Source organism: Galeopterus variegatus, unplaced genomic scaffold (genome assembly GCF_000696425.1).
Source record: "Galeopterus variegatus unplaced genomic scaffold, G_variegatus-3.0.2 Scaffold3582, whole genome shotgun sequence".
Taxonomy (NCBI): Eukaryota; Metazoa; Chordata; class Mammalia; order Dermoptera; family Cynocephalidae; genus Galeopterus; species Galeopterus variegatus.
The window spans coordinates 46,289-56,966 of NW_007729693.1; the positions used below are offsets into that span (position 1 = coordinate 46,289).

The window sequence follows — 10,678 nt, forward strand, 5'->3', positions numbered from 1 at the left end:
AAAGGTGTGTGTGTGTGTGTGTGTGTGTGTGTTTGTGTATCCCTGTAGAAGTGATAGGTTAGGTGAAATACAGGCATATTTTAGGTAGGACAAGTGACATTGACATTGATGAAAGCTTGGACTTGAGAGAAGGTGAAGTGTGAAGGAGTTTGTATGGCTGGGACAGAAGTTACAAGTGAGGAGATATATGTTGCTTGTTGGAGATCCCTGATGCACCTCATCACGAGTTTACATTTAATTAGAGAAATAGCCACAGATCACTGAATACTTAGAAGAAGAATGAGGGAGTTAGAACAATGCTCAGTAGATGATCAATAACTGTTTTGTCTTTTTAAAAAATAGATACCTACAAATGATCTTTGTACAGAGTTAAAAACTAAACTAGTGCTGATAAGCCTAAAACTAGTTTTCGAGAACTCAATAAAGTAGTCATATAACTGCTATATAGGACAAACAGGAAAAAGAAAAAATGTGAATTTCTATGTATTTGTTGGGAATTATCATATTGTAAAAAAAAAAAGCATTTACTTAAAAATCCAGATTCAAATCTAGGACATCAGAATAGCTAGGATACTGGATCCCGGTAGAATTTCCTTTTGGAGGTCATTTATCCTTCCTCCTCTCTCCCCTGATCCAGCTTGCTCCTCTAGAACCAAGCCCATGTCTTGGCTATTAATCGCAAGGACAATCCAGGATAGCCACACCAGTTGCCCTTCTCTCTGCCTTCTCACGTGTGGCTGAGGTCAGGATTGGAAGAACAAATATGTTTACCAGCCAGAGGCTGGCTCTGGCGCAGACTGCATCCACTGTGCCTTTTCTGAGCCCTGGATAATCTATGTGCTCATGTGATGAAGAAGAACTTAGCCAAGGGAGAGTCAACAATGGAATGGAAAGGAAGAAGACTTCATTTCCCAGTTCACACAGCAGAATAAGGCCAGTGTTCTTTGGGACTCTGAAAGGGGAGGGCACGAAGTAAGGCAGTGAGTGAAAAGATACTTGGCCGTAAAGGATTTCTTCCGACAAGTCTGGGGTAGTCAAAGGGATTTGTATCAAGAAAAGGGCCTGAGGATTTCAGGAGGAACTCTTTGTGTTAAGGGTGAATGTGGCTGGAGAAAGATAACAAAGACAAAGGAAAAGGAAGAAAAAAAGAAGATAAATAAACCAGATTTTTCATCTATAACTGTTTCATGTAACCCACCTGTTTTCTTCCCTATTCATGTTTGATAACTTACTGATGATCAGCTCCCAGGTACTGTAATATTTTAAATGACTTTTTCTAACTAGAAAGACATTATGCCTAAAAGATAAGTCTGAGCAGCCATAGAGATTGAAGAATTTCTCAAAGACTGTTAAGGAAAAAATAATATTGGGAACTACTTTGCCTGTGCTGACATACATGTCTGTGTTTAGAACAACTCCACAGCTTCATCATGAGATCTTTTGATAACTAGTTAGCCTTCAAACCCACAGTTTGATGTTAGAGTATTTAAGAAGATCCCTTTAATCTAAAAATTCAGCAGACTATCCATCATCAAATTACACAAGTAACTACAACAGCTGCTATATCATTCCAATCTCCAGTAATATTGCAAGTTTGCATGGCCTGGGAATTCACAGGACCTCAAGTACTTAGATATTTTTATTAATGAAGAGCTGTCCTTCATTGAAATAACAAAGAACCCCTATGTAAGAATATTCTACCACAAGTTTTGTTGATTTTACTTCCTACAGGTAAACCTGCTGATTTTCCTCCATCTCTACCACTGACAGTCTAATCCAAACCTCCATCATTTCTCACCCGGAATTTTGCAATCTAGTTGGTCTCCAAGCATCCATTCTTACCCTTTCAATCTGTTTTCTACAATGCAGCTACAGAAAAAATTTCAAACAGCGAATATGATTATGTCATTTCCTATCTACCTTTCAATGGCTCCCTGTTGCTTTTTGGTAATGAACCAAAAACATTAACATAGCCAACAAGTCCTCCACAGTCTGGGCATCTCCTGTACATGCCAATGTCATCATGTACCAAGATCACCCACACCCTCTTTGAGTCTGCCTTCTCTAAGCTCCAGTACTTTTTCAATTCTTGGAATGCAGCATGGTTTTTCTAGCCACAGGACCTTTGCATGTGCTGTTCTCTTTGCTTGAAATACTTTCTCTCTTCCCGCTTTTTGCCTTATTAACTCCTATCCACACTTTGCACCTCAGATCCCATTTGACTTCCTTATAGAATCCCTGTCCCCCTGACTAGAACAAGTGTTCCTATGTTTGCTCTTTCAGCAACATGTGCCTTTCTTTCAAGGCACTTAAAACAGTTATTTTGTATCTCTGTCAATGATTATTTGATTCCTGAGGTCTTCACTGGATCTAAGTTCTATTGCATCCTAAGTGCCCAGTATAGTAACTGGCTTGTAGTAGGTTCTTGTTGAATACCAGGATTATTTGAATGAAGCACAAAATGAACATTTATAATGTATTCCCATGTGTGGACTAGCCAGCTAGGATATACTTCTTGGCTTGTGCTGGATAAAATAACGTCTTCTAAATTAGTGGTTTCTAAAATGATGGACTCCCATTTCTAAATGTTCTCTGTAAAAAAAATTTCACCACACACCTTTCTATCTGCACAAAGGTGCATCTGCACACTATAATTTCACCATGTTAAGTTCTCACAGGTATTGTTTGGTAACACCTGTTGGAAAAGAGAAATTTTTTCCTTGGTGAATTAAGTATAGATACTTAACCCTACTTAGCAAATATTACATATGAATTTGTGTGCTCATTTTTTAATTTTTAAAAAGAATGGAGAGAAATACTTCTTCAAAGGTGTGAATTTAGAACACTTCCAAATTTGAAATTGGATTTCATTATTTCTACCTATAATCTAGGGAAAAATGTCAATAATGCTTTTTCAGCAGACAATATATCCCAAGTTTAATCATGCATTCTTTTAACAGCAAAACCCACATTGTTGAAATACAGCATTTGAACTCGCCTAAACAAATTATGTCTACTACTACAATGTGTTACAATCAGAGCTAGTTAGAGTAGTTCCCATGTACATGAAAGCATTCAGTTTAATAAATAATCTCTGGTAAACTGTGGCAGAATGTGCACTGGCAAGCACACTGATGTGGGTCAAACCTGGTATTTTTTAACGTCACTTCAAGAGTGTGGGAGTAATTGGCTCCTCTGCATCCTATGTCATTTCTCCTAGCAGCATGGTGTACAAGGAAGTACAGACAGCTAGCGCTGAAAAATGAGTAATACCGATACAGAAGCCCATCAAGAAGATGAAAAATACTCACTCATCATTCAGGGAACAAATACCAGAGAGCAGAAACTCTGTTATAATTTCACCTCATTTTCTTTGTGATGGTGCATATGACAATACAGCCAAAATAAATGAGTAATACCGATACAGAAGCCCATCAAGAAGATGAAAAATACTCACTCATCATTCAGTGAACAAATACCAGAGAGCAGAAACTCTGTTATAATTTCACCTCATTTTCTTTGTGATGGTGCATATGACAATACAGCCAAAATAGTAGAGTCTGGATACCTCAAAGTGGAATTCCAAATATTCAATTCACTAATAAACATATTCCCTGAATGAATACCAATATTTGCCTACAATATAACATGTCTGAAGTTGAGAAATAAAATTGTAATAGAAGATACAAGTCTATTCCATATTTACAACAAGAGGTTCTGATCTGGAGTGTGGAAGAGGAAATTTGAGTTGAAAAGGTATAATAAGCATGGACGAGCGATACCCAGGATACTCACAGAAACAAAGAACAGGCCAGATTTTCATACGCCGCTTCTCTTTATTATTACTGCTGGGTCCAAAGAAGGCTCACAACAATCAGACAAGTGAGAACAAGAAAGAGCTCCTGCTAGGCTGCGGGGGAACTTACCACATCCCTGGGTTCTCCTTCTTTAGGGGTAAGAACAACTGAGAGCAAAATGATCCCAAGATCATGGTCAGGATAATGGGGATCTTTCAGAGTTAGGGTCACATCTGTGGGCCTGTGATATAAAATATTAAAAATTTTGAACAGTCATTAAACGAATAAGCCAAAAGCATATTTTCATCAATAATTTATTATTTTAAGAGGAAAAGCAATTTTGTCTTCCTTTGCTTTCTTGGTATAATTTTTTTTATTATCAAAATATCATTAATATATGAAGTTGGCCAATAAAATGTGGGCCGATGGGTATGTGTGAATTCACTGGATGGGTTTCTGCCATTCTTGGGGTTCTAGAAAGTTGCTGAAAAGTCCAAGAAACCACAACACTATTGAGAAACCTGTAAGTCCCTTCTCTGTCACCTCTACATCCAGAGAAAGCAGTACCAGCTATTTTCTACAAATTTGAGTCCAGCAACTAAATGAGGGTCATTTTTTGACCACAATTTTCCTTTTAGTTCTTTAGAATTTTTTTAAAGCCGGGGAATGATTTAAAGTAAAAAGGTAAGTGGGAGAAGAGGAAAATATAAAATAAAACTTGTCTGATGTACATTATAGACATACTTTAAAAATGATGCATAATTATTTAAAAGAACATCCAATATTTAAAATAATGCTAATGCTTTTTTTTTTTTTTTTTTTTTTTTTTTGTTGATGTTTAAACATATGCCTAGACATTGTTTAGATTTTGAAAGACAAGGAAATAAATATTTATAACAGTTGGGTAATATAGGCTTTGGAATTAGATAAGCATCTCTGAGGAAGAGATTATAAATAAGTCAATAATACCCACAATGACTGTTAGAAAATAATGCAATATACACATGCAACTGACAGTGCATAAGTAGCGTCCTGCTTGCATGTTTCAATCAATGTTGAACAAATAGGGTTACTGCTCACCATAAGCCTAATAATCTGTGGAATATCCAGCCCCAAACAAAAGAATCTTGACATATTGGCAAATTAGGAAAGTTCCCTTGTTTGTTCAGTAGTTCACTCATTTATTTCATTTACAAAACGTGTATTAAACACATATTAAATGCCACACACTGTGCTAAGTTCTGGGTAAAAATCAGAGGTCAAGACCAAGATAAGATCCTCGTCTTCATGGAACTTAACTTTTAGTACACGATACAGTTAAATTCCAGAATTGGGAAAGGATTTGGGGGGTTGGGGGGGATCTGGTCCGAATAAAAATTTTTAATACTGGCTGAACATCAGAATCAACTGGGAAGCTTTTAAAAAATGCATATTCCTGAACTCCACTCCTATGACTTCTGTAGATCAGAGTGTGTTCTAGAAGTCTGTGTATTTGTAAATCTCCCCAAACTGGGAAGCTTTTAAAAAATGCATATTCCTGAACTCCACTCCTATGACTTCTGTAGATCAGGGTGTGTTCTAGAAGTCTGTGTATTTGTAAATCTCCCCAAATGATTTTCTCGTACGACCAGGATTGAAAACCTGAAAACCACAGGTCCATTTTAATGCTAAGATTTTATGGTTTTATGATTCTAGGCAACCTTTCACATGATGCTTAATTTACCAAGTCAAGAAATGATGTTATGGAAAATATGAACAATTTTCTGGTGTTAGGGTTTTAACTGAACCATAAGTAACCTGTTAGACTGATAACACATATAAATTGAAATAGTTATAATGTAAATTGCTCCAATATTAATTTAGTTACAACTAATCATTATGATCTGATAGTAACAATTTGTTCCTTTTATTTTAACAAATACATGTTAGGTGTTATAGTGTATGAGTGTGTGCACATATATAATATGTACATATATGGAGTTACAATTTAATTTGGTTCATTTTTCTATAACAATTATATATAAAAATTTAAAAACTTCATTAAATTGTTATAATGATAACATGGTTAAGATTTAAGAACATTTGCAATTGCTTTGTGATGCTTATCTATTATTTTCTTTAAAAGAAATACCTTAATGCATTATATAGTGGCATAAGTATTCATATAGCTACTATTATTATTCACTTTTTTCTACACCCAGAGACTGATTTATACATAGAATAAAATCGCATATGCAAATATGTGAGTTTTAAAAAGTAGTAACTTGATGTTTACATGGTTTTGAGGGTAGGGAATGGCTAAATACATAAAATTTGTAATTGACAACATACACAATAAATACTTGCATATAATCTCTTAATTTTCTCAATTATCCCATATAATTTCATTTCAAATTATTTTTCACCACTGATTTATCTTTAATAGAAAATGATAGAAATTTATACTTTGGTATTAAGTCCAGTAATTTGCATATCCTTACACAGAGGTCTACAGAGAAAACAACTGTGGCCTTTATAAAAGAACAGCATGGTCTACTCTAATTTGAGCTCAGTTTTCATGATAATGGACTACACATAACACCATTTAGGATGCCTCCTTCAGTTGCAGGGAGGTGTGAGCCTGTGCTAGGCTTCGGTTGGAATGGAAGATGTGTAGAAAAGGCTGCTCTTTTGGCCAGTTTGAGGCAAAAATGACCATTGGAAGACCAATAAGCTGCCATTGTCTCAAACTTAGCTGATTATAACACATACAGGGGTTTTACTATTTGTATTTCTCTATTCACCTACATTTACAGAAATATAAAGTGGTGATCTGGCCCATTACTCTGTTTTCCTGCTCTGCACTATTCCTGCCATGTGAGGTAACATGATCATCAAAACAGACAGGAATTCCTTCTCCTTAAAACTATCAAAGACTTCACAGCTTCCTTTGTGATCCATCCCAGCACTGCTTCACCTTTTTTAAACCTATTTTTTTCCTTCTGTAATACTAATCGATTCTTAGTTCATATGTTGAAATGCATTTTGAAAAATATAAGCCCTTTATTAGGTGAAAGGAATAATTAATATTAATAATAATAATAATGCAACTTTGCAAGTAGTCACACAATGTAAAAATGTACGTAAGCAAACACCACCAATCTGACTCCCCTTTAGGAGCATTCCTTGGTAACCCAGTGATGGTGAACTGGCCATGGCAAGATCAGATTCTGCCTTGGCTCTAGCGATAAGAGTTGCTGTTTTTGAGCAAAGTGCACATGTTTTATTTCCTATAAGGTAGTTGATTCTTAAATTAATAATTATGATTAACCTGTATAATCTTCTTCATGCCCAATTACAACCATATGAATGATGTGAGAGCAAGGGAATGTGTCTTTTATCTCTATAATTCCTGGTACTCATCACAGTGCTGAAGGACAGAATTTTTCTCTTGAATAGTTATTGTTGAATGAGATAGTCAGGGAAGATGCTATTATTCCATTGGGTAGTGAGAAAGATGGATTTGAGAAAGGTTGGCTAGCACGAAGGCTCACAGCTCTAAGTGACAGAAGAGCAGCTAGAACCCAGATCAAGGGGCTAGCCAGTTAGCTCAGTTGGTTAGAACGCAGCCTTGTAATGCCAGGGTTAAGGGTTGGATCCTAATACTGGCAGCCGCCAAAAAAATAAAAAATAAAAACATTAGTTGCCTAGAACCCAGACTGGCTGACATTTTCTATTATTACACAGGCCTAGCTGCATAGCAAGGAGTAGCAATATTACAACAGTTCAAAAGTTACCTGTTTAACTCTAATTGTGTGAGATCCAGAAAGGCTGAACCCATGAAGTCATCCTGCAGTCCAAAATCATAGTCAAATACCTAAGAAGCCAAAGAGAAAAGACACTGTTATAAATAATTCCAATAGAAGCTTTAAATAAAAATGTCTTGATTATAACATATTGGTTGTCTATGTAACCAAAATACATGAAACTTCCTAATATTAGTTTTTTAAAAATATATTTGTTTTTGTACTTTGGAATATTAAGAATATTCCAAATTAGAATATTACAAAACATTCTAAGGAAACTACAAAATTTTTTTAAATTTATTTTTTTACTTAATGTTATTGATAAGTATCAAATAGAACTTTAAGACACAACAAAATCAAACAAAATACAGTGCACCTTCAAAAATGTGGGAAACACAGGCTTAAAATATTTCCCCCATATTACAGAAGGGATACTAGCATTACTAGATGGCAAGATGAATTAGCATAATTTCTACAAATATGTCTTCCTTGTTGGGCTATAGGTGATGAGAATACGATTCTAAGTTCTTCACATTTTTTAGGTCATTGATGATAAATTGTCTGATGTCATAGGACAACGGCAAGATGAATTAGCATAATTTCTACAAATATGTCTTCCTTGTTGGGCTATAGGTGATGAGAATATGATTCTAAGTTCTTCACATTTTTTAGGTCATTGATGATAAATTGTCTGATGTCATAGGACAATGGCATCTTAAATACACAAATAAGTAAAAATCGAGACACTATGATGAAAGTACTTTTTAAAGTTATATGAAGGTTAAATTAAATTGTTTATTGTCATGAACAATTACTGAGGGATGATACTAATGTGACCAACAACAATAACACAAAAAGGAAAAGAAAGAGAGAACACATTTCTTCCTTCTGCCAACACTCTTTACCCAGTGTCTTCTCTGTGTCTTGCCATGGTTCTTATTCATACTATGTTGAGTAAGACAGACAGCTGACCACTTGGACCCTACACTTGGGGGTTGAGAGAATCAATAAAGCTTGGTGATGAGTGCTACGGAGACAAATACAAGTCTAAGGAGTATGTTGAGAACTGCTATTTTAGATAGAGAGTCCAGGAAGTCCTCTCTGTGTTTATTAAGCCATGCTAGTATGGGGAAGAGAACCCCAGCCAGTGGAAGCAGCAAGCACAGGAGAGAAATCGATGTGTTTTAGGATCAGCAAGAAGACAGTGGGGTTGAAGCAAATTGAGAGAAATGAAGAATGGAAGGAGGTTGGAGGGCAAGCTCAGAGCTAGATCACTTAGGGCCATTTCCAAGGGATTCCATGTAAATGGAAACTAGCTAACTTCCATCAATTTATTAATTTTCTCACTTACTAGTTCTTTTAGCTAACATTGATAAAATACTCACTATGTGCCAGGCAATATGCTAGGCATTGAGGACACAGTGGTGAGCAAAACTGACATTGTCAATGCTTACAGTCAATGAGGGAGACAGATGTTAACACGGAATTGCATGGGTGATATCTAATTACAACTTTTGATAAGTGTTTTAAGGAAAAGAACTGGGTCTGAAAAGAAAGAATAACAAAGAAGATGAAGGAAGGCCCTTAAGATGGGGGAGGGGGGCCGAGCTGCTAGATGAAGTTTAGAGTTGTGATCCCTGACCTTATCAAATAGAAAATATCTGTATTGAGCACCACAGTAAATGAGCACAAACACATAAGTCCTCGCTTGAGTGGATGACCCAGGCCATTGGACTCTACAGGATGTGAGAATCCATGAGGCCAAGAGAATCAACAGTCCGGCATTCCTGGTCCCAATTCTTGGCACAACAGTTAGGAAGCTTGAAGCTGAGGGAACAGTAGGTACAGCAACCTTGAATCAGTTACTGTTTGTTTCTCTAGTACAGGTGTACTTCAATTTAAAAAAAAAGAAAACATAATATGTAAAAAATTGATATTTAAACAAAAAAGATAAATACTTTGCATTACAAAAGGATTCTTAGATTTGAAGAGTCACAAGGGGATTTATTTAAGTAATAAGCTCCCCTAATGCCTTTTAAATTATTCAATTTGCAGTCATTTCATTTACATACAACCTTTCAGGAGTATATTTATTGCAGAAAGCTCAGCATTCCTGCAATAAATATTCTCCTTGATCAATTACACTTCTGAGCTTTAGTCATCTGCTCAGTGGCACATCACATGAACACACTGCACATCCTATGCAACTGACACCTCGATGTTTGCAAGTGGCTGCAGTAGTGTATTTTACAACATAAGATTTACATCAAAACATTAGAGAAATTTCTCTGTGCAATCTCTTTTAATCATATCACCCTTAGGCTTAAAATCTCAGGGAGAAGATAGGTGGCATATAATCAATGAGAACACCTGGGGTACATCCACACATATGAAGTGGAGAGCTGTGAATCCAGTGAACTGATTAGTGTAGACAGCCCGCCTGGGTGAGTCAACATCCAAAATCTCTTTACCCTCATGATGAGAGTCTTTCCTACTGTCCTAATGCTAGATGTTTACTTGAATTCTCAATTCCTGTTAATCAGCAAAGGCATAAACATGGGAAAGAGGGAAATGTCAGAATCCATTCATTAATGAAATTATTAGCTATGCTGCTTGGTTTCAAGCTCTATAAACTATTTGTCGGAGGGAGCATTACTCTAGGAGCTTCAGAAATATAGAGCATGGAAAAGAGAGATAAAATAGGAAAAGGTATTCATGCTGCAAGAACAAGCATAGTTAATGCTTATTAATGTTTATTCACCATTTACTATAAGCTAGGCACTGTAATAAACACATTATATAGATTTAAAAATTTAATTCTTACACAACTCATTTAGCATGGTATTGTTGTTTCTATTTTTCAGATAAAGAATCCAAAACTGAAAAAGTTTATTTGCCTCCAATCCCTACGGCTAGTAAGAGGCAAGATTCAAATCTTGTTGTATTGCATTTCAGAAATGGTGCATGCTTTAATTTGAGAAATAGAACTATAGCACCCACTCTGGGAGAAGCACTGGGAATTCAAACATGAATAATTTAGATGAGATCCTTGCTGTCATGGAACCTCCACTCCACGAGTTGAAAACATTATATAAC

General features: G+C 35.9%; 1 protein-coding gene across 1 annotated transcript in view; it reads right to left on the reverse strand.

The window, feature by feature from the left end:
* LOC103601084 (multiple C2 and transmembrane domain-containing protein 1-like) overlaps positions 1-10,678 on the reverse strand; it is a gene marked incomplete at its 3' end in the record, with an annotated part of 175,062 nt that overhangs the window by 31,621 nt on the left and 132,763 nt on the right. The window contains exons 4-5 of the mRNA XM_008585464.1: positions 7,574-7,653; positions 3,927-4,038 (exon numbers count right to left, since the gene is read on the reverse strand). Of these exons, the coding sequence (XP_008583686.1) occupies positions 3,927-4,038; positions 7,574-7,653 (192 nt within the window). The remainder of the gene's footprint in view (positions 1-3,926; positions 4,039-7,573; positions 7,654-10,678) is intronic.